The sequence below is a fragment of the Rhinatrema bivittatum genome, chromosome 8, assembly GCF_901001135.1.
Source record: "Rhinatrema bivittatum chromosome 8, aRhiBiv1.1, whole genome shotgun sequence".
NCBI lineage: Eukaryota > Metazoa > Chordata > Amphibia > Gymnophiona > Rhinatrematidae > Rhinatrema > Rhinatrema bivittatum.
The window spans coordinates 200,961,561-200,985,962 of record NC_042622.1 but is presented as its reverse complement, the minus strand read 5'-3'; the positions used below and the strand labels follow the sequence as shown (position 1 = coordinate 200,985,962).

The 24,402-nt window shown below is 49.0% G+C and overlaps 1 protein-coding gene across 4 annotated transcripts in view; it reads left to right on the top strand.

Moving 5' to 3' along the window:
- NLK (nemo like kinase) overlaps nt 1-24,402 on the top strand; it is a 642,623-nt gene that overhangs the window by 418,463 nt on the left and 199,758 nt on the right. For all 4 annotated transcript variants that reach the window (XR_003858197.1, XR_003858198.1, XM_029612542.1 and 1 more), the window contains one exon: nt 21,114-21,199. Coding sequence is in view for 2 of the 4 variants with exons in the window: in XM_029612542.1 (XP_029468402.1) it covers nt 21,114-21,199 (86 nt within the window). In the remaining 2 variants the exon portion in view is untranslated. The remainder of the gene's footprint in view (nt 1-21,113; nt 21,200-24,402) is intronic.

The following is a 24,402-nucleotide window of genomic DNA, read 5'->3' as shown; positions in this document are numbered from 1 at the left end:
GGAATCGGACTCGGAAGACTCTGACGAGTCTAAGGAGGAGGATGAGATATCCTCAGAGGCCAATTGGGAAGGGGACCTGATTGGGGGTCTCCCTCTGGACCCAGGGGACGCTAAAACGGAACAGGGGACCTCGGATGGTCCCGAGGCTGAAGGCGATGATCCACGGGTGATCCATCTTTTCAAGAGAGAGGAGCTTCGCCCGCTTATACCTCTGGTGTTAGAGGAGTTGGGGATTAAGCTCACCCTGGAGGATTTAGATGCTGAAAGGGTTAATCCGGTTCTGGATGGCCTATGGAGACCCCCCAGCTTGTTCCCTATTCTGAAGAAAATCCAGACGTTGATCAACTGGGAGTGGGATTCCCCCGACTCGGGCCGGCGAGTGGGCAGGGTGATGTCCAAGCTTTATCCGCTTCTGCAGGACCATTTGGATGTTCTCAGCAGTGTCTGCAGTCACGAAGAAGACCACTATCCCAGTTGCTGGAGCTTCCGCCCTGAAGGATGTTCAGGATCAGAAGTTGGAAGTGCATCTCAAGCGAGCGTTTGAGGTCCTGGGGCTTGGCCTGCGAGCGGTGGTCTGTGCAAGTCTGTTGCAGCGGACCTGTTCGTGTTAGATCCAGAAGCCTCAGGAGCAGTTGGCCTCTGGGATTCTTTTCCCAGTCCAGGCAGCCCACCTGGAGGCGGGGATTGCCTATGGTGCGGATGCCTTGTATGACCTGGTAAGAACCACGGCCCACATTATGGTGTCGGTGGTGGCGGCCAGATGACACTTGTGGCTACATAACTGGTCAGCGGACCTGTCGTCAAAATCACAGCTCTGTAATCTGCCCTTTCAGGGGAAACTACTGTTTGGTGAGTATCTCAGTCGTCTGATGAAGTTGCTGGGAGGCGAAGGGCAATAGGCTGCCAGAGGATCGAAAGTCTGACTGGAAAACCTTTCTCCTCTCGGCCTCACTTTCGGGAATCAAGGAGTTTTCGTCAACCCAAAGTCCTTGGGGGTCTCAGCCCCACAACAGTCCTCGCACAGGCCACAGTCCTTTCGGGGGTCTGGAAGGTCATCTAGAGGCGGATCCTTCCAGGAAGCAGGTGACAAGTCCTCACAATGAGATCCGGCAGGTCCACTCCTCATCTCTGGTAATCGGGGGCAAGCTGGCCCTGTTCTACGGGGAGTGGACCAAGATAACCTCCGACTGGTGGGTCTTGAGCATGGTGAGAGACGGCCTCGCCTTAGAATTTTCTCACCCTCTGCGGTTGTTGTTTCTGGAGTCCCGTTGTCTTTCCCGAAGCAAGCGGACAGCAGACCAGGAAATGCATCAGTGTCTGTTAAGTCTGGAGACGGTTGTGCCGGTACCAATGTCCGAACAGAGGCAAGGCAGATATTCCATCTACTTCGTGGTGCCCAAGAAGGAAGGCACATTCCGCCCTATCTTAAACCTGAAGAAGGTTAACCAGAGTTTGAAGGTACCACGTTTTCGGATGGAGATGTTGCGCACTGTAATTACAACGGTATGGGGAGGAGAGTTTTTGGCATATCTGGATCTCACCGAGGCTTATCTGTATATCACCATCCATCAGGAGCACCAATATATTTCTCAGATTCATGGTTCTGGGACAGCACTATCAGTTTCAAGCGCTTCCTTTCGGACTGGCCACCGACCCGTGGACCTTTACGAAGGTAATGGTAGTGCAGCGGCTCTGCAACAGGAGGGATTTCTGGTACACCTGTACTTGGACGATTGGCTGATCCGGGCGAAGCCCCTAGAGGAGTGTGTGCGGTCCGTGGACCGAGTTCGGTCACTCCTGGAATCTCTGGGCTGGATAATAAATGTGCAGAAGAGTCGTCTAGTCCCCTCCTGTTCCCTCGAATACTTGGGAGCCCGTTTTGACACCCAGCGGAGCAAAGTGTTTCTCACAGACGACAGGGTGAACAAGATTCAGGGACAGATAACATGTCTGCTGCGTCTACAGGTGCCGAAGGTCTGGGCTCGATAGCATCCACTTTGGAACTGGTGCCCTGGGCGTTTGCCCACTTGAGGCCGCTGCAGAGTGCGCTGTTGTCCTGTTGGAATCCTCTGTCGCAACAATATTTTCTGCCCCTGTCTCTGACGGAGCAGGCCAGGTCCAGTCTGGCCAGGTCCAGTCTGGCCTGGTGGATGACGAGCAATCTGGAGAAGGGAATGCCTCTTGAGGTCCCAGATTTGGGTGGTGGTCACCACGGATGCTAGTCTTCGGAGTTGGGGAGCGGTTTGTCTGGGCAAGTCTGCTCAGGGCATTTGGTTGGCGTCGGAGCAGGCGTGATCCATCAATCGCCTGGAGACGAGAGCGGTACACAGAGCTCTAGAGCAGTTTCTACCCTTGGTCCGCGATTGGATAGTGCGAGCTTTCTCAGACAACTCGACCACAGTAGCTTACATCAACCGCCAGGGCAGAACCAAGAGTCCTGCGGTAGCGCAGGAGGCTCAGCTGCTGTTTGAGTGGGCAGAGCTTCATCTCGAGGGAATCGCCACATCACAGGAGTCGACATTGTCCAAGCGGATTACCTCAGCCAACAACAGTTGGATCCGGGAGAATGGGAACTCTCTCGGAGGGCCTGGGAGCTCCTCTGCGAGCGGTGGGGTACCTCGCAGTTCGATCTCATGGCAACGAGTCTCAATGCCAAGACGCAAAGGTTCTTCAGCCGCCAGAGAGAGTCCGGGGCGATGGGGCTCGATGCCCTGGTATGTCTGTGGCTGACCAGGGTCCTCCTGTATGTCTTCCCTCCGTGGCCGCTGATAGTGAAGGTGCTCAGGCGAGTAGAGTGATAATGGTTGCTCCAGAGTGGCCTCGCCGCCCATGGTTCGCAGATCTGGTGCATCTGGCAGTGGGCGGTCTGCTACACCTGACCCACCTACTGGATCTCCTTTGTCAGGGTTCTATATTTTCCGATCGGGAGGATCGCTTCTGTCTAGCGGCCTGGCTTTTGAGAGGAGGCGATTGCATGTGAGAGGGTATTCGGAACCTGTAATTGCCACGCTTTTCCAAACGTGACGCCCTTCTACCTCGTGAGCCTATTCCAGGGTATGGAAGGTGTTTGAAGCCTGGTGTGGATAACAGGGATTGGACCTTCTTCAGGTTTCAGTGTTCCATATTTTGTCCTTTTTGCAGGAGGGTTTATCCAAAGGATTAGCCCATAGTTCCCTTCGAGTCCAGGTTTCTGCTTTGGGCTGTCTCAGAGGGAGAATACAGGGGAAGGCCTTGGCTTCCCATCCGGATGTGGTGCGTTTTCTATGGGGAGTCAAGCATCTCCGTCCACCTCTGCATCGCATTTGTCCAGAATGGAACCTCAATCTCGCCTTGCGGGCCCATTGAGAGGAGCCTTTCGAGCCGGACATCTTTGAAGACCATTACTCTGAAGATGGTCTTTTTGGTAGCTATCTGTTCGGCAAGAAGGATTTTGGAATTGCAGGCGCTTTCGTGCCGTGATCCGTTCCTCCGGATATCGTCTGTTCCCTGTACGTACAGGATCAGTCCAGACGGTGGGTTATGTCCCCCGTCCAGCAGATGGAGTCAGAGTAAAACTTCGAGGGTGCTGGTATATAAACTGGTGCACCCTCCTAGATCCTCAGTATCTCTCTGACTCCAGCAGATGTGAGGAGGGGATCTCGTTGTTTCCCCAAATTTAGGGTTTATTACTCTATATACCTTATTCTTTCTTTTGTTGATGGATCAAGTTATTTAAAAAAAAGAAAAAAAAAGACTTTTGTTTCTGTCAGGAGGGAGCCGGGGTTCTTGGCTCCCCTGATCAGCCTGCCATCAGGACTGCCTCTTACCTCGTTTATTTTTCTCTTCTTGGTATCTTCAGGGGTAAGCTTGGGGGTAGTTTTTATTGGGTTGTGTTCCTCTCTCTCTTTCAGCGCAGGTTTGGACGCTTTTTGAGGTGGATGCTGGTGGGGCCAGCCTCTCCCCTCCTTACCGTTGCGGCGTCTCACCTCCCCCGCGGCCCTGCGACGCTTCATTCCCCAGGGCCGCAGGCGGCACGGAGGTCCCATTCCCCTGCCGTCCCCGGGGTTGAGGGTGTTTGGGCGGGCGTCTGCAGGCACGGTGAGCCCGCTCTTCCCGCGCCGCGATCTCAGGCTTTCCCGGGGGGGGGGCTTCTCCCGGCGTGCTGCACTCGACTTCGTCCTCGCGCGATGCAACGCACGCGCTGTCCGTCCTGCGGCGGCCCGGGCCAGGGCACCTCGAGGGACGGTCCATGCGGTCGTTGTCTCCCCGGGGGGGAGACGAGCGGCGCCTCGCCGACAGTTTCGCCGCCGCGCCAGGAGCGCCGCGGGCCTCGAGGGCTAGCCCCGCCCCCGTCTTTGGCGGGAGCGGCGGCCATCTTGGACCTGGAATGCAGCGCGGACTCGGACGCGGAGGAGCCCGCTGAAGATTTTTTGCCGTCCGCCCCCCCGACCTCAGATTCGGGGCCCGCTCAGTTTTTCAGCGGACTTTGTGGTGCTTATGCACCAGGCGTATTTACAGAGCCTGAGCCCTCAGGGGGGGGCAGCTTTCTCTCCTCCTCCCGCCAAGGTCCCCAGGCCCTCGGGCGTTGCGGCTGCGGTACCGGGGACCGGAGGGGGCGGCACCAGGTTGCCCCTGAGTATTCCACTCTCCCTGGGGGGGCCGTCACCCGCGCCGAACCTGGGGGGCGACCCAGTGTCACAAGTGGATGACGATTTGGCATTAGCAGCGCACCTGGAATGCGATGATCCGCGGGTCCTTCGCATCTTTCGCAAGGAAGAGTTGGCGGAGCTCATTCCCCACGTTCTCAAGGAGTTGGACCTCGACCCTCCCGTGGAGCCCCCGGGACCCCCGGCTCCCTCCGTAGCCTCAGCTACCTCCAAGGGTGACCCTGTCTTAGCAGGTCTGCGTCCCATAGCGAAGACATTTCCCATTCATGATTCGTTTCTCCATCTTCTGGTGCGGGAGTGGGATAACCCGGAGGCGTCCCTTCGGGTTGGCAGGGCGATGGACAAGCTCTACCCTCTTCCGGGGGACTTTCTGGATCTACTCAGGGTCCCCAAGGTTGATTCAGCGGTGTCCGCCGTCACCAAGAGAACTACCATCCCGGTCACAGGGGGCACCGCGCTGCGAGATATTTCGGATAGAAAGCTGGAGGTCGCCCTCAAGAAGATCTTCAAAGTCTCGGCGCTGGGGGTCCGGGCGGCTATCTGCGGTTCACTGACTCAGAGAGCCGGGCTTCGATGGGTTCAACAGCTCCTCACCTCTCAACAGTTACCGCCCGAGGAGGCAGCCCAGGCTGACCGGCTGGAGGCGGTCATTGCTTACGGGGCGGATTCCCTGCACGACCTGCTGAGGGTTCTGGCAAGGACCATGGCATCAGCCGTCTCTGCCAGAAGACTCCTGTGGCTCAGGAATTGGGCTGCGGACGTCTCCTCCAAGGCGAGTCTGGGAGCTCTGCCCTTCAAGGGCAGGTTTCTCTTTGGTGAAGACCTTGATCAGATCATCAAGACCCTGGGGGAAAATTCGGTCCACAGGTTGCCTGAGGACCGGCAGCGTGGTTTTCGTTCGTACGCTGGAACTTCCAGGAACCGCTACCGCCCCCAGAGGCGTTACCGAGGCCCCAGAACACAGAGCCCTAGGACACCTTCCACCAGGTCGCAAACGTGGACGCGGCCCTTTCGGGGTCGCAGACCGGCCAGGGACTCCTCGGCTCAGGGAGCCTCAGGCAAGCCTTCCCAATGATGTCAGGCCAGTCCACTCCTCGCTGCCCCGGATTGGAGGTCGCATCGCTTTGTTTCGCGAGGAATGGACCAACATCACCACGGACCAATGGGTCCTGGATATTGTAAGAGAGGGTTACGCGTTGGAATTTGTGCGGGCCCCCAGGGATCGGTTCATCTTCTCCCCCTGCGGGTCAAGTATCAAGCGACAGGGGGTGCAGCACATGCTGGACAGGCTGCTGACCCTGGGAGCCATCTCGCCCGTCCCCTTCGGAGAGGTGGGCTCGGGGCATTATTCGATCTACTTCGTGGTTCCCAAGAAGGACGGAGCCTTTCGTCCCATTCTGGACCTCAAGGAAATCAACAAGGTGCTCCGGGTCTCCAAGTTTCGCATGGAAACACTCCGCTCTGTCATTGCGGTGGTTCATCAAGGGGAGTTCTTAGCTTCCCTCGACCTCACGGAAGCTTATCTACATATCCCTATTCATCCGGCCCATCACAGATTCCTTCGTTTCAAAATCTTGGGTCAACATTTTCAGTTTCAGGCGCTTCCCTTCGGCCTGGCGACCGCGCCCAGAACCTTCACGAAGATTATGGTGGTGGTAGCGGCCGCGCTCCGGAAGGAAGGCGTCCTGGTTCACCCTTACTTGGACGACTGGCTCATTCGTGCGAAGTCTCTGTCGCAGGGACGGGCGGCAGTCGACAGGGTGGTGTCTTTCCTTCAGTCCCTTGGCTGGGTGGTGAACTTCAGCAAGAGCAGCCTGCAACCAGCCCAACAGTTGGATTTTCTGGGAGCGCGGTTCGACACGGCTCTGGGCAAGGTCTTCCTGCGTCTGGACAAGGCTCAAGCGCTGCGGGAGCTAATCGTCCGGTTTGCGTCTCTTCAGACACACACGGCGTGGGACTATCTCCAAGTTCTGGGTTCCATGGCGTTTGCAATCAGCTTGGTGCCCTGGGCCTTTGCACACCTGCGGCCTCTGCAAATGTCCTTGCTCTCGAGATGGAAACCAGTCTCCCAGGACTACCAGGCGATTCTCCCACTTCCCCCGGCCGCCCGGTCCAGTCTGAGGTGGTGGCTGGACCCCAGGAACCTAGCTCAAGGATGTTCCCTGGAAACGCCGGACTGGGTAGTGGTCACTACCGATGCAAGCTTGTCCGGTTGGGGAGCAGTGTGTCTCCGGAGCTCGGCTCAGGGCAGGTGGACAAGGGAACAGTCTACCTGGTCAATCAACCGCCTGGAGACAAGGGCGGTTCGTCTAGTCCTGGTGCAGTTCCTGCCCCTGATCAGGGGACGGGCGGTTCGAGTCCTCTCAGACAATGCGACGACGGTGGCATACATCAACCGACAGGGGGGCACCAGGAGTCGACTTGTCGCGGGGGAGGCAGCGCGCCTGATGGCGTGGGCGGAACGTTTTCTGGACCAGCTGGCGGCATCACACATTGCCGGGGTGGACAACATTCAAGCAGACTTTCTGAGTCGTCAGGCGTTGGATCCGGGGGAGTGGTCTCTCTCCGACGAGGCGATGTCGCTGATCTCCCGCAGGTGGGGGACGCCGGCGATGGATCTCATGGCGTCCGCCGCCAACGCAAAAGCTCCTCGGTTCTTCAGCCGAAGGCGGGAGCGCGGCGCGGAAGGCTTCGATGCTCTGGCTCTCCCCTGGCCCACTCAGATTCTACTGTATGTCTTTCCCCCCTGGCCACTGGTGGGAAAGGTGATTCGGAGGGTGGAACGGCACCACGGCCAGGTCATCATAGTGGCTCCGGAATGGCCGCGGCGTCCGTGGTTTGCGGATCTGCTCGGCGTGTCGGTGGACGGTCCCCTCCGACTCGCGCACCTTCCACGGCTTCTGCATCAGGGCCCAGTATTTTTGGAACAGGCGGAACCCTTCTGTCTTGCAGCGTGGCTTTTGAGAGGAGGGCGCTCCTGAACAGGGGCTACGCTGTTTCCGTGGTGGACACCCTCCTCAAGGCGCGTAAGGCTTCAACGTCGGTCGCCTACGTGAGGGTCTGGAAGGTCTTTGAGGTCTGGTGCTCGGCGCGGGGGGCCCTCGCGACCGCAGCTTCCCGCCATCACATCTTGGCGTTTTTGCAGGATGGACTGGAAAAGGGTCTTTCCTACAATTCGCTCCGAGTGCAGATGTCGGCCCTCGCGTCCTTGGCTCGCGCCTCCGGTAGACCGGATCCGTCGTCTCATCCGGACGTATCCCGGTTCCTCAAGGGAGTTAAGCACCTGCGGCCGCCGGTGCGTCCTCTTTGTTCCTTCTGGAATCTCAACTTGGTGCTGAGAGCCCTGGGGGGGCTCCCCTTCGAGCCCTTGCGTCACGCTTCCATCAAAGACGTCACCTTAAAGACGATTTTCCTGGTTGCAATAGCGTCGGCAAGGCGTATCTCGAAACTACAGGCGCTGTCGTACAGGGAGCCCTTCCTGCGGTTCACGGACTCCGGGGTTTCCCTGCGGACGGTTCCTTCGTTCTTGCCTAAGGTGGTCTCCTTGTTTCACATGAACCAGGTGGTGGAACTTCCAGCCTTCCCAGGGGACGCCCCTGCGGCGCTTCGGTGCCTGGACGTCAAACGAGCGCTTCTTCGCTATTTGGAAGTGACGAATGACTTTCGACTCTCCGACCATCTCTTTGTACTCTGGTCGGGTGCTAGGAAGGGCCGGCAGGCGTCCAAGACTACCATCGCACGCTGGCTCAAGGAGGCGGTGGCTGCCGCTTACATTGGTTCCGGGAAGGATCCTCCGGTGGGTATCAAGGCGCATTCGTTGCGAGCCCAGGTAACTTCCCATGCAGAGTCGCAGCTCGTCTCCATACAAGAAATCTGCCGGGCGGCGACTTGGAAGTCTCTCCACACTTTTGCCAGACACTACCGACTCCATGTACCGATGACGGAGTCTGGTTCATTTGGGGACAGGGTACTTCAAGCAGGGTTCTCAGGGACCCACCCGGTGTAGGGAAGCTTTGGTACATCCCACCGTCTGGACTGATCCTGTACGTACAGGGAAAAGAAAATTACTTCTTACCTGCTAATTTTCGTTCCTGTAGTACTAGGATCAGTCCAGACGCCCACCCGGTATGAACCTGCTCGACTATTCTCTACTGTCCTTTTGTTAGCTGCTCCTTCCCTCTCGGGGGTAGTGGTCTTTGTGTGTTGTTATGTTTGACAGTTCTCATTGCATGTTGCATAAATTTGTTCACAGTTTCAATCTTTTGGTTGAGTTTATGCTTGATCCATCATCCTTGGTCTGTCCAGTTTTCTGGCTTGGCTTTGATATTCTCGATACTGAGGATCTAGGAGGGTGCACCAGTTTATATACCAGCACCCTCGAAGTTTTACTCTGACTCCATCTGCTGGACGGGGGACATAACCCACCGTCTGGACTGATCCTAGTACTACAGGAACGAAAATTAGCAGGTAAGAAGTAATTTTCTTATAAGGTGTCCTTGCGAACGGTGCCTTCGTTTCTTACTAAGGTGGTGTCAGTTTTTCATGTGAACCAATCAGTGGAGTTGCCCGGGTTTTTGGATTGGAATAGGGATCCCTCGATGGGTCGGGAGCTTCATCTTTTGGATGTGAGACGAGTGGTATTGTGTTACTTGAAAGTCACTAATGCTTTCCGTCGTTCGGATCATTTGTTCGCCCTGTTTGGGGGAGTGAAGAAGGGCGAAAAGGCATCTAAGGCATCTTTGTCTTGTTGGTTGAAAGAGATGATCTCTGCAGCTTATTGTATCCAAAAGAAGAGCGGTTCCAGTGGGGCTTAGAGCTCAATCGACTCGAGCTCAGGTGACGTCTTGGGCTGAGTGTCAGCTGGTGTCTCCACAGGAGATCTGTAGAGCTGCGGTGTGGTCCTCATTGCACACTTTTACCAAGCATTATCGTTTGGATGTGTGGGCCCCAGAGATGGCCCCTTTTTGGGGAGAGTGTTCTTCGAGCGGGTCTTTCAGGTTCCTGCCCAGTATAAGAGGGCTTTGGTACATCCCGCTTGTCTGGACTGATCTGGGTATGTTCAGGAAAGGAAAATTGGTTCTTACCTGCTAATTTTCGTTCCTGTAATACCACAGATCAGTCCAGAAGCCAGCCCTGAGGATCTCTGCCGAAAGACTGATTGGTCTACTGCTGTAGTTATTTGCAAAGCAGATTTGTCATTTTTTGGCTTTGAGTTCTTGGTTTAATGTTTTCTGCATTATCTAGTTGGTCAGGGGTATCCATGTTGGGAGCCTCATTCGCTCTTTATTTTGCTTATCTTGGCTTGGATATCGATTAATTCTGAGGGACTGCAGGTGGCACACTCGTATATCAGAGCCCAAAGTTTTTTGTTCTCTACCTCCATCTGCTGGTAGGAATGATTAAAAACCCGCTTGTCTGGACTGATCTGTGGTATTACAGGAACAAAAATTAGCAGGTAAGAACCTATTTTCCTTTAAAAGCAGTTATAAATTATTTGCTATATCTAGAAGTCTGTTTAGTCAGTACAATATGATGTCATTTGTGATATCGTTGCCAAGAGGGATCAGATGTTTGCCACTGTTTATGATGGGATTCATGACACTTTTATCAGCACAACTTATTTCAGTAAATCTTGGCAATTGCAGATGAGTTGCTGGGAGAATTTTAAAATAAGTCCTTGTTTCAATGCTGAATATGATTGGAATTGCCCCTTGCCATCCATACTATTGAAACATCACACAGCGGGTAGAGTTTTCTTCCACTCTGTGAAAAGCCACTTTGTGAAAATGAGACCTTTTGATTGCATTTGTTTGCTCTTTGAATTCCAGATTATTGTTACTTACTTTAGTAATAAAAAATAACTTTCTTAACCTATCAGTTACTTCACAAAAAAATGACTTTTGAAATTTAAATTGAGTTCTTTTTAATTTGATACTTAATCAGCCTCCTTTATTTCTAATTTTTATCATTGAAGATATTTTATTTGAAAAAATCTTTGGGTATGTAGTGCATTCTCAGACTAATTTAAAAAATGTTGAAAATACAGCCTATACTGTGTTGTTCAGTTGTTCTTCTGGTAAATGAAGATGAGGACAAAATGTTAGAGCCATATTGCCCTTGGGCTATTGATTACTAATAAAGAAACTGGCTTATACCATGGGATGTTGAAGATCAAGAATGATGCAGTTATATTTATGAGATGTCACTATCAGCTGTAAAGGTACAATCGTGAATCGGAGTTTACAAATAGATCCTAATATACATAATTGTAACTACTTATAGGATTTCATACTATAAACTAGATTAAATAAAATGACTTCATTAAGATTTACATGTCTAGAAGAAATATAAAAATCACATATATCAATAATATATACATAGCTTTATAAAAATACAATATACCAAAAATTTCCTCTTAAGAATGGAAAATCCAAGCAACCATTCTCACCATCACTCACAGCCATCTATACTCATTTATAAAAGCATATCAGACTTGTGACACTGCTGAGTATCAACCAAATATCTATAAAAACCCCAACAGGCACTGCTGTTTTGCCAGATTGGCTTCCTCAGGGGGATTATGGTAATACATTTCTTCCTCCAACCTGAATACTATCGATTTTTCACCGATTTTGAATCAGATGATTCCCCATTTGACCTGCATACTACCAGTTTTTCATGAATTGTAAATCAAACATAAATCCCAATTTTTAAAATGCTAAGTCAGACTCTTGATTGAAGAACCAGCACCAAATGGCAAAACTTCACATTTATGCTATAAATGCTGTTAAACTATTTCCTTGAATGCAGCGCAATGGAATAAAGGTGATTTCCCCATAATCTACAACATTTTTAAAAAATTAATCACAGAAGTATATATTTCTACTGTCACCCAATATCAAAACTGACTTACCCTTAAGAATATACAATTGCTTATGGAAAATGCCCATATTCTAAACCTGGACAGCCTGGAATCAATCACATCTACAAAAAAATAACCATCTGTGAAAATCACATAAAATATAACCACCTGCACAATATATTAATAACCAAAGTACCAACCTTAGAAATACTCAAAGGGTACACCTGACCCGGGTTTTTGCCACCACATGGTCACAAAAAACGCAGTGCATGACCCAACCGGAAGTTGCAATCTCTCATTAAACCTGATAACATCTATCCCAAATCTGAACAAACCACAGTATTTCCAAACTTAGAGGTTTTAAGGGTTAAATCACTCAGTATCACCTGGTTATGTTGAAAATACCTGTAGCACATTTTCAGCACCTTTATCAATCAGCAAAAGTAACTCGCTCCACAAACCGACCAAATAGAGAACTACCAATCGAATGGCCATACAGTACTCAATCGAGGCTGACCAGAAATGCTGTGCTATTCTGTTCAAACTGACCAAAATGAGAACACCCTCACAATGAACATTGTATTCAATCTTGGTATTTCCTGACCATGTTAAATAACCCTGCAAAATGTTTCCAACCTCTTCATTAAAAAATAACTCACATCTCAAACCAATCGAGTACAAAACTTACAATAAACAAGCCAAATGATACTCTGTCTCAGCTAACCAAAAGGAAAACTATATAATTGCATCATCCTGTGCTGCTCTATTAAGGCTAACTGAGAGAGAAACTCTGTAGTCCTGCCAGGTGCGGCCAACAGGTACCAAAACAAATTGCCAACGGGCACAGCAATAACAGTGGTACTGTTGGCCAGCAGAGGACGGCCTGGCACACAAGGGGCTCTAGGCAGAGAGTTGGGTTTAAGTCTGGAAGAGATTGCATAGGACAGACTGGCCAAAGGCACTGTCCTGTCGACCATCTTTGTCCAAGTAGTAAGTGGGCCGCGAATGTGTGAAGGGAGTGCCACATTGTTGTGCAGCAAATTTCGACGATGGGAACCGCTCGCAGATGAGCCACTATCGCCATGGCCCGCACAGAGTGAGCTTTGATTTGGCAGAAGACGATGCAATCCGCCAGCCAGTTGGATAGAGTTTGTTTACCCACCGCCACTCCCAGCCTATTGGTATCAAAGAACCTAAAGAGCTGAGTGGACTGCCTGTGACCAGCTGTGCATTCTAAACAGAAAGCCAAGGCCCTCTTGCAGTCCAAAGTGTGAAGAGTCCATTCCCCTGGGTGGGAGTGAGACCTGGGAAAGAAGGTGGGTAAAACAATGGACTGATTGATGTGGAAATCAGTCACAAATTTAGGTAGGAACTTAGGGAACTCACAGTCATGAAAAAACCTCGTATATGGTGGTAATATAACCAAGGCCTGAAGCTCGCTGACTCTGAGCCGAAGTAATCACCACCAGGAATATAATTTTCCAGGTGAAAAACTTCGGGTTTCAGGAACACAGTGGTTTGAAGGGTAGGATGCATGAGCTGCGCCAGGACAATGTTGAGGACCCAGGATGCAACAGGACGCTGAAGAGGGAGCTTCAATTGAAGCAGACCCCTCATAAAGTGACTCACTAAAGACTGCACCGATATGGGCGTGCCAGTGACACCTTGATGGTACACGGCGCTAAGATGAACCCTGACTGAGCTGGTTTGAAGCCCAGACTTGGAAAAGTGCCACAAGTAGTCCAAAAGCTTGGGAAGGGGGCATGTGAATGGATCTAAGCCATGCCCACACACCAGGCAGAGAATCTTCTCCATTTCAAACTATAAGACTTCCTGGTGGAAGGCTTTCTAGAAGGCACCAGCACCAGGGAGACACTGCCCGAGAGGGCCAGGGGCTGAAGAACTAGGCACTCAACATCCACGCCATTAGGGCCAATACCCGAAGGTTCGGATGGCGCAGGGTGCCCTGGTTCTGAGTTATCAGATTAGGCACAATCCCCAGCCTAATGGTGTCCCTGATCGACAGATTACGAAGGAGAGGGAACCAGATCTGTCGGAGCCAATAAGGCGCCACGAGGATCATGTTCCCTCTGTCCTGTTGAAGCTTCAGTAGGGTCTTCAAGAGGAGCAGGAGAGGAGGGTATGTGTACAGCAGATCCTTCCCCCAGTGAAGGGAGAAGGCATCGCAGGCCAGATGTCTGCCCCCCAGCAACAGGGAGCAGAAACTGCTCACCTTGTAATTGTATGGGGAGGCAAAGAGATCCACATCTGGTGTTCCCCACTGATGAAAAATTCTGGCTGCTACCTCCGGATTTAGGGATCACTTGTGGGCTGAAAGGAGAGGCTCATCTAGTCCACCAGTATGTTCAGAGTCCCAGGCAGGTACGTCACTCATAGTGACATCCCCTGTGACAGTGCCTAGGACTACACCTGCACCGCCTCATGACAGAGGAGGAACAATCCCATGCCTTCCTTCTTGTTGACATACCACATCGCAACTTGTTTGTCCATCCAAATCAGGACTACCTTGTGTGGCAACTGGTCTTGGAAGGCCCAGAGGGCGTATCAGATTGACCGAAACTCTAAAATGTTTATTGGACAGCAGTCGTCTTGGGCAGTCCAGAGACCCTGCATGTGAAGGCTGTCCACCTGGGCTCCCCAGCCCTGAGGAGAGGCATCTGTGGTGAGGACCACTCGAGGCAGGGCAGCCTGGAAGGGAATTCCCAGCTCCAAATTGGAGAGGTTTTCCCACCAGGACAGAGATGCCCTCAGAGGTTCCATGACTGAGAGACAGGTCTCGAGGTCCTGGGAGGCCTGTTGAGACTACGACTGCAAAGTCAGTTGTGCCCTTCACATGCACAAACAGGCGAGAGGAGTAACTTGGACTGAAGCTACCATGTGGCCCAACAGATGGAGCAGAAGGCTGGCACTCACATGCCAGCTGCTGCGCATGAAGGTTGCCAACAAGGCGAGGGCAAGAGCCCAATCGCGGAGCAGAAATGCTTTCGTTTGTGCCGTATCCAAGCTGGCTCCCAGTTGGGGAGATGGGTAGAGGTGAGACTTTGGGGCGTTGATTACAAACCTCAAGGATTGCAGTGTCTGCGCAGTCAGGGCTAAAGCATTCAACGCCCCTATGTTGGAGTTGCTCTTGATCAATCAGTTGCCTAGGTACAGGAAGATGTGCACCGCATGGCACCTGAGATATGCAGCCACCAGCGCTAGGCATTTGATGAAAACATGAGGGGCTGAGGCCAATCCGAAGGGCAGTACCTTGTACTGTTAGTGAGCCTTCCCCACCATGAAACAGAGGTATTTTCTGTGGCCAGGAAAGATAACTATATGAGCATAAGCTTCCTTGAGATCAAGGGAGCAGAGCCAGTCTTCTCTTTTGAGGAGGGATATCAGAGTGCCCAGAGAAACCAACTTACTTTGCTCTTAAGAGAAATTTGTTCAACGCCCTGAGGTCAAGAATGGGCGCAAGCCTCCGTTTCTCTTCGGAATGAGGAAATAAGAACATGCCATACTGGGTCAGACCCAAGGGTCCATCAAGCTCAGCATCCTGTTTCCAACAGTGGCCAATCCAGGCCATAAGAACCTGGCAAGTACCCAAAAACTAAGTCTATTAAAATTCTGACTAGTACCCACTTTCAACTTCCCTCTGTTTCCCAAAGCTGGATTCAAACTCACAGCCTTTGATACTCTAAACACCTCTCCTGCCAAACTGGACGACTGGTTGATTCATGCCAAAAGTAAGGAAGAAAGACTCTGAGCTTCTCATAAGATAATCTCCTTACAACAGGAGCCACACTGAGTGGTGAACCTAGCCAAGAGCAACTTAGACATCTTAGACGCTGGAGTATATTGGTGTTCACTTCAATACAAAGCAGGCAAGAATGTTTCTGCCGGAGAGTTGAATTCAAAGTTCATTGCTCAAGTTTGCACCCTGATAAGCACTGGTCACCAGACAGTGCAGTCTTATTTACAGGTCATGGATTTGATGGTGGCCACATTGGAAGTAGTTCCCTGGGCAAGAGCTCATATGCGACTTCTTCAACATGCGTTGCTTTCCCGTTGGACCCTGCAGTCGCAAGACTACATGGTGAGACTTCTCCTGCCATTGGAGGTGAGCGCCCAGTTGCAGTGGTGGTTGCAGGCGGATCATCTCAGGAAGGGTGTTTCCTTGGAGATATCGAATTGATTAGTGCTCACAACAGATGCAAGCCTCCTGGGTTGGGGGGCTCATTGTAAGGCGCTGATGGTGCAAGGTCGCTGGAATGCCAAGGAGCGGCAGTGGAGCATCAACCGGTTGGAAGCTTGAGCGGTTCATCTACCATACTTGCAGTTTGCCAAGCGCCTAGAGGCTTGGGCGGTCCGGATAATGTCAGACAATATGACAGTGGCCTACATCAATCATAAGGGAGAATCCAAGAGTCTACAGGTGTTGGAAGAGATAGATTTGCTAATGGTATGGGCAGTGCAATACCTGCCAGACATATCCGCCTCTTTCACTGCCAGGAAGGACAATGTCAGAGCCAACTTTCTTAGCAGGAGGAATTTGGACTCGGGAGAGTGGGAGCTAACGGATGAAGCCTTTCAGCTCAATGTGGAGTGCTGGGGCCGCCCATAACTAGATGTGCTAGTGGCCTCTGACAACGTAAAAGTTCAGTTTTTCAGTCGCAGACGGGACTCGAAAGCGCTGGGCATCGATGCTCTCATTCGAGTGCGGCCAAAGGGCAGCCTCCTTGAATGTCTTCCCACCTTGACTTCTGATTGGTAAGAAGATTGCAAGTCAAGCCGACACCACCTTTTGGTGGCTCCGGATTGGCTCTGGAGACCATAGTATGCCGATCTGCAGTGACTGCTGGTGGGCACTCCCCTCAGACTACCACCTCGAAAGGATCAGTTGCGGCAGGGAACTATTCTACATGATGATCTGGGTTGATTTTGTCTTTCGGTTTGGCCATTGAGAGGGCTAGATTGTTAAAACATGGTTATTCGCCTACTGTGATTTCCACTTTGCTTCGGGCCAGGAAATTTCCTACATCTCTGACTTATGTTAGTTTGGAGAGTTTTCGAGGCCTGGTGTACCGAGTGAGGTTCTCAGCCTCTCAAGTTGGCTATTCCCTTAATTTTGGAATTCTTACAGGATGGATTACATAAAGGTTTGGCCCTTAACACCTTGAAGATTCAAGTGACAGCCCTCGCTTATTAAAGGGGGCAAGTCAATAGTAGGCCTTTGTCTTCCCATCTCGATGTGTCCCGGTTCTTGAAGGGAGTTAAACATCTTCGTCCTCCTTTATGGCTTCCAGAGGCTCTGTTAGGACCTTAATCTGGTCCTGGAATTCTTGGCAGGTCCACTGCGTGGTCTTTGCTTGCAGCTGCTTACCTTGAAGACAGTTTTTCTGGTGGCAATCTGTTCTGCACGTTGGTTTTCCGAACTGCAGGCCCTTTCTTGCCGTGAGCCCTTTCTGAGTATGACTCTGGGAGTGGTACAGTTTTGGGCTATGCTCTCTCTCTTTTTTGGCAAAACTGGTTTTGGAGTTTCATTTGATCAGTCCATTTTCCCACCTACAGTGGACAGGGACAGAGATGAAAGTATCATCTTTTGTGTACCTTGGATATCAAGCGATGTTTGCTGCAGTACTTGGAGGTTACTAAATCTGTCCGGAAGTCTGATCACCGGTTTGTGCTCCATGGTGGCGGCAAACAAGTGCTCCTGCAAACCGGGTCACTATAGCCCATCAGGTTAAGGATGTCATTCCAGCCACCTATGTGCCTGCAGAAATTCCTTTGCTGAAGCAGATTAGACCAGATTTCATGAGGGCTCAGGCGGTATCATGCGTGGAACTTCAATTGTTGTCGCCTGTCAAGATTTGCCAAGCAACAATGTGGTCATCATTGCACCCTTTTCCAAGCATTACCGCTTGGATGTTCGGGCTCGAGAGTACACGACATTCGTGTAGGTGGTGTTGACTGGACTGCAGGCAGCCTCCCACCCTGTTCTGGAGTAGCTTTTGTACATCCCACTGGCTGGGATTGGCCTGCCTGAATGCAGAGGAAGGAGAAATTACTATTATCTGATAATTTCTTTTCCTCTAAGGGCAGGGCAGGCCAGTCCCCGACCCGCCCTCGGTTGCTGCATTTTTACCTTTGGTTTGCCTTTTCAGTGCAGACATTGCAGTGTGTTGTTCCTGCTATTCGTTTGAAGACTAGTAAGTGGCTTATCCAGTCCCTCAGTTTAGTGAATAAGTTTATTCTTTTGACTGAACTCAGTTTTCCTATTAGTTGGAAGCATGAGTGGTTGTTAATCATATTCGAGTTTAATCAGTTTGTCCATAGTTTGGCTTTTCGAGAGGATATTTGTGGGCTGATGTTGGGGCAGGACTATATATCAAAAAGAACATAAGATGTGCCATACTGGGTCAGACCCAAGATTCCATCAAGCCCAGTATCCTGTTTCCAACAGTGGCCAATCTAAGTACCTGGCAAGTACCCAAATATTAAATAAATCTCAGGCTACTATTGCTTATTAATTAATAGCAGTTTATGGATTTTTCCTCTAGAAACTTATCCAAACCTTTTTAAAGCCAGTTACATTAACATCCTCTGGCAATGAATTCCAGAGCTTAACTATGCACTAAGTGAAAGAATTTTCTTTGATTTTTTTTTTTTTTTTTTTTTTTTTTAAATGAGCTACTTGCTAACCTCATGGAATGCCCACCTCCTGGTCCTTCTATTATCTGACAGGCCGATACAGTAAAGCGCGGCCACGGTTGCCCGTTTTTTAACCCGGTTTGGACGCACATTTTGAGCACATAAGACGGACCCGTGATTCAGTATCGGCTTTTACGCGTCCTTAGCGCTTGATGAAAAAGATGCTTATCCATTTCCGCCTGCCGCATGTATATGATATGTTAATGATCGGATTAGCTATTCCCCCCAATACAGTAACGTGCGCCCAAATTATCGCCTTTTTAACCAGCTTATTTACTGTGTCTTTTACCTCAATATTTACCGCCTACTCTGACCCTGGAGTTAGAAGAGGAGGACATGGAATACAAAGGGAAAATCAACCAAACAGAAGAGGAGCACACGGAATACAAAGGGAAAATCTACCAGACAGAAGAGGAGCACATGGAATACAAAGGGGAAATCAACCAGACAGAAGCATAGACGTCCGTACAGGCAGCGGGGCATTTCAGTCATAGATGTCCGGAAAGAGGCAGGAACGTACATGAATGTCCATGAACGGAAGCCGCGACCTTGGACGTCCGGCCGGGCGCTCAAGGCAGCGGCCATGGACGTTGGAAGGCAGCGGGGCCTCCAATCATGGACACCCGGATAGAGGCGGGAAGGTCCATGAACGGAAGCCCCGACCTTGGACGTTCAGCCAGGCGCCTGGACGTGGAAGGTTGGGGGTGGCCTCCGAACAAGAGGACGTCCGGATGCTCAGGGCAGCAGCTCCGGTGTCCATGCGGGGTCTGTAGAAAAGAACCATCCACTTACCTGGTGGAATGACATTTGAAATGACATTTGAAATGACAGGTACCAGCGCACCATGGATACTGTATATGCGCTGTATACCGCTCTATACAGTAAAATGAATTGTGAACGCCTACCGCTTCATGGGCACGCTTTGGCGCTCATTTGCCACCTCTTGGATTTGCGTCTAATTTAAATACTGAATCGAGCGGCTTGTGAACCAAAATGTGTGCGCGTCAAATGCGCGGGCACCCGGCACTGCCGCACTTTTTCTTACACGTCCATACTGTATCGGCCTATAAGAGAGTAAATACCAATTTACATTAACTTGTTCAATTCCTTTCATGATTTTGTAGACCTCTATCATATCCCCCCTCAGTCCTAAACTGAACAGTCCTAGCTTCTTTAGCCTTTCCTCATAGGACAGCTGTTCTATGCCCCTTATTTTGGTCGCTCTTCTCTGCACTTTCTCCAGTGCAACTATATCTTTTTTGAGATGCGGCGACCAGAATTACATACAGTATTCAAGATGTGGTCTCACCATGGAGCAATATAGAGGCATTATGACAGCCATCATTTTATTTGCCATTACCTTCTTAATTTCTAACATTCTGTTTGCTTTTTTTTTTATTGCCACCACACACTGAGCAAATGATTTCAATGTATTATCCACTATGATGCCTAGATCTCTTTCCTGGGTGGTGACTCCTAAGATAGAACCTAACATTGTGTATCTACAGCAAGAGTTATTTTTCCCTATATGCATCACTTTGCACTTGTCCACATTAAATTTAATCTGCCATTTGGAAGCCCAATCTTCCAGTCTCGCAAGGTCCTCTTGCAATTCATCGCAATCCGCTTGAGATTTAACTACTCTGCATAATTTTGTGTCATCCTCAAATTTGATCACCTCTACTCGTCGTTCCCCTTTCCAGGTCACTTATAAATATATTAAAATGCACCGGTCCAAGTACAGATCCCTGAGGCACGCCACTCAACGTCAGCTTCTTACTCCATCTCCATCTGCTGGCAGAATTGCATATCCCACTTGTGGGGATTGGCCTGCCCTCATTAGAGGAAAGGAAATTATTAGGTAAGCAGTAATTACTCCTTTTTTGTCAAGAAGTAGGTGATTTGAAGCAGGCAACATTTTCATGTGAATGGCCTGAGTTGTGCTCACTCCTATATAAATCGCTATTGAAGAGTACTACCAAATTGAGTGATATGGATTGAAAATAACTGCTAAGTACATTATACCTGTCACAATAAAAACAATATGCTGTGAAATTTCTTGGTCATATACTAGGACCGTGCTCAGAGGACTTTGATACTGATCAATTGAGAATGTTCTGTGCCACAGGTATTGCATTTCATGTTTTGTTGTGTATGTCCAGATATAAAATCACAATTCTTCCTTAAACAGGTACAAATTCAGTAAAACCCCAAGCAATTTTTTATTCTCTAGCCAAAAGAATAATATAGCAGCAGCACAAGTAATCACTAGAATAAGAACAATACAGGTTAAGATTATAACATCAACAAAAATGAAACTTAATTTGCAGATGGAGCATTTGCATATCAGGGCACAAAAACAATATAAGATTGTAAGTTTAAATATTTGTTTGAGAAACTGCTAACCCTCAGCTCTTTCAGAGCTTAGCATCATTAACGTTTTGTTTAAGGAGTTGCATACGAGAATTTCTACAGAACTAATCCAGAGCCATTCTGATAAGTATAGTACAGTTTTATCAACCTTTTGGTACGTCTGATCTTCCTGTGAAAAAACATCAAAACTAAACTCTTCTTTCCTGATACTTTTCAACACCCCTCAGTGAGATTGTGTTTGTAAATCAGTTTTACTGGAGCAGAGCTCCTCTAATACTATAATTAAACAACCTGTATAGCAGGCAAAAATGTATTCTCGGACAGTCACCGAAGTACTTTGTTACATAAGTTAGGAAAGAACAAAGTCTGCTGAGACAATTTGTGATTTCTTTAATGATTTCCTGCCTGTTGTACTTACCAATAAAATGTCTATCCCATAATATTAAGGTCACTGCATCTCTAGATCACAAAATGTATTTGCTGTTAATATTTGTTTTATTTTTCCATTAATATTTCAGGTCTGAAATATCTTCATTCAGCTGGCATTTTACATCGAGACATTAAACCAGGGAACCTACTTGTGAACAGCAACTGTGTTCTTAAGGTTGTCCTTTGTTGTATTTGAAAGCACATACATATATACACTTCAAGTCCTCCAATATATCAATTTGTAAGGTACAAAATCCATGTTTTGTATCACTGCTTACCCATTTGAAAATCTTTAATAATCTTATCATGTGTTTTATCCCAGGACAAGCAGGATGCTAGTCCTCACATATGAGTGACATCATTGATGGAGCCCTATTGCGGAAAACTTTCTGTCAAAGTTTCTAGAAACTTTTGACTGGCACTCTGAGCCCACAGAGCACGCCCAGCATGCCATGATATTCTCTGCCACAGGGGTCTCCCTTCAGTCTTCGTTTTTCCGCGCTGCTGTTGGCATCGTGGAGCAGGAGCCTGTGTGAGTTTTTTTTCTCACAGCTGACTAAAAATCAGATTTAAAAACCATTTATTCTCTCCCATATTGGGGTCTCTCGGGTTACCACCGGCTGGTGAGTAAATCTTAGTCTCTTTTTTACTCTTTGAGTAAAATTTTTTCCTCTCTTTTTTTTTCATTTTCATCAAAGGCTGTCGACGAAAAAATATGGCCTCGGGATTTAAAAAATGTCCCAACTGTAATCGGACAATGTCCATTACAGATCCACACCTCGAGTGTGACCTTTGTTTAAGAGAAACACACGACGTAACAACCTGTCCCAAGTGTGCAGAAATGACGGCGAAGGGAAGAAAGGCCCGTCAAGAAAAGATGGAGCATTTATTCCATCTACAGCTTCTGCCTTCCCCTTCCACATCGACTCAGTCATCTCCGGCCAGAGTCTCCAAACTATATTTTGAAAAAAACATTGTCCAGAAGAGTCGGGGGATCATTCATCGCAGACACCATCGATAGCATCGACGAAGTCAGCGACCGAACACCGTCCGAAGCATCGCCATCGGCACCGACACCCATCGATACCAGAGGTGCTTCTCTCTCCGGAGGAATCAACCGCGAAACGGCCTAGAATCCAGGAAACACCGGTCCCTTTGATGCCGAGGCCTTTATCCCATGTCGAAGCACCAAGTGTCGAACCTCCACAGGGCCCTGTGGAAGGACCATCGACACCTCCACCGCCACTACGTGTAGCTGCTCTGCCTGCACCAGCTATCACGAAGGAATTGTCGGATTTCATCCGTCAAGCGGTGCTCCAAGCCTTGAAGGATCAAAAGATGTCGATGCCGGTGCCCGCACCGATGCCGGTACCACAGCCAAAGTCTATACCGAGGCGACCATCGATACCGATGCCGATTCCATCGCCGATGCCCGACCCAATACCATCGATGCCGATGTCACCTGAGGCTCCAGGACATCCGGATTTCGCACTGTACGAGCTTCTGATGAAAAAATTTGATGAAATAGTCGGTGCTATTCCATCAACTCCATCCAAGCCACGAGAAGAAGTCCCTGGACGGATACCTTTGGATGATCCACAGCCAGGTCCGTCAGGACTTCCTCGTCCACCAAGGACTTCTCCAACGTCTCCACATCAGGTCGATCCATATGATACCTGGGACGACAGGCATACAGACACTTCTTCTGAAGGATTTATGTCTGATCCTTCCTCTCCAGAAGAACAAAAGAAATCTGCACTGGAGGATTTATCCTTCACAAATTTTGTTCAGGATAAGGCGGACACCATACCATTTTACTCTGGCAGCTGAAGAGGATGCTAGACAGCAAACACTGGAGGTCCTCCAATTCGTGGATCCTCCAAAGCAAGCCTTGGCTATACCTGTCCATGAAGTCCTCCTAGTCTTACAGCATAGACTCTGGGAGCACCCATGCTCAGTACCAGCTATCAATAAAAGAGTGGACACTACTTATTTGGTAGTGTCTGTTTCCAGCTACCAGAAAGCACAACTTCCACACCAATCAGTTGTTGTGGAATCTGCACAGAAGAAATCAAAACGGATAAGGCCTCATTCCTCCACTCCTCCAGGCAAGGATCATCGATTCTTGGATTCCCTGGGCAGGAAAATTTATCAAGGAGCCATGCTAAACACGAGAATTGAATCATATCAGTTATACATGTCGCAATATCAGAGAAACCTGTGGAAACAGATGCAAGATTGTTCAAATTCATTTCCACAGCAATATCAAGAAGCAGCCCAAGCAATTATACACAAAGAACTCGAAGCTGGCAAGCATGAAGTCTGGACTGCTTATGATAATTTTGAAATGGCCTCCAGAGTAGCGGCCTCTGGTATAAGTGCACGTCGCTGGGCATGGCTTAAGGCCTCGGACCTCAGACCTGAGGTCCAGGAAAAATTGGTTGATTTACCATGTGTGGGCGACAACCTTTTTGGCTCTAAGGTACAGGATGCTGTAGCACAATTAAAAGAACACACAGAAACCCTGCGACGGCTGTCGTCAGTTCCACAGGATTCTGTCACACAATCATCTCGCTGACCTCCAAGGAAGGAATCTCGACGACCTTTCTTTTTTTTTTTTTTTTTTTTAATTTGCACTTTATTAGAATTTTCACAAAGTATACATGGAATATACTCTCAAGATAAAGAAATAAAGAGATACATAATAAAAAGTAAAAGGATAACATCTCAAACAAAATTCAATCTTAACCAATATATGTTCTCCTAGGCAACATGGGTGGGTGAGACCTGTAATCCAAAGGGGAGATAACAAAGAAACAGTTTAAGTAACTAGCTTAACGATTTTTGATGGTTACCAATTGGTTACTGATTACCAAACATTATTGTGGGGCTATGGTCACCATTCTTGCATTTAAAAAAGATTTCAGCTGTTCAATAACAGTAAATGCAAAACTTTCACCTTTACCCTTAATAAGACATCTACACGGATATCTTAATAAGAAAGTGTAGCCGAGGGCTACTACCTGAGGTCTCAATTTTAAAAACTCCTGTCTTCTTAATTGGGTGGGTCTGGCAAAATCGGGAAAAATCTTGACCAATTGGCCAAAAAAGGTTTCAGAAGAATTTTGAAAGAATGCTTTCATCACATTGCTAACATCTTTTTCTATGACAAAAGATACCAATAATGTACCCCTGCCCAATATCTCTATAGCAGAACTTTCAATAAACTGAGTTAAATTCTCAAAAATTGCCAGTTGGTCTCCTTCGGTTTTTCTTTCAATCTTAGTCAGGAAGTAGGCCTTATTTATGATGGGCAATTTAGATTCTTCAAATTTTAGAATTTCTAGGAAAAATTTTTTCAATGTGCTTTGAACATCC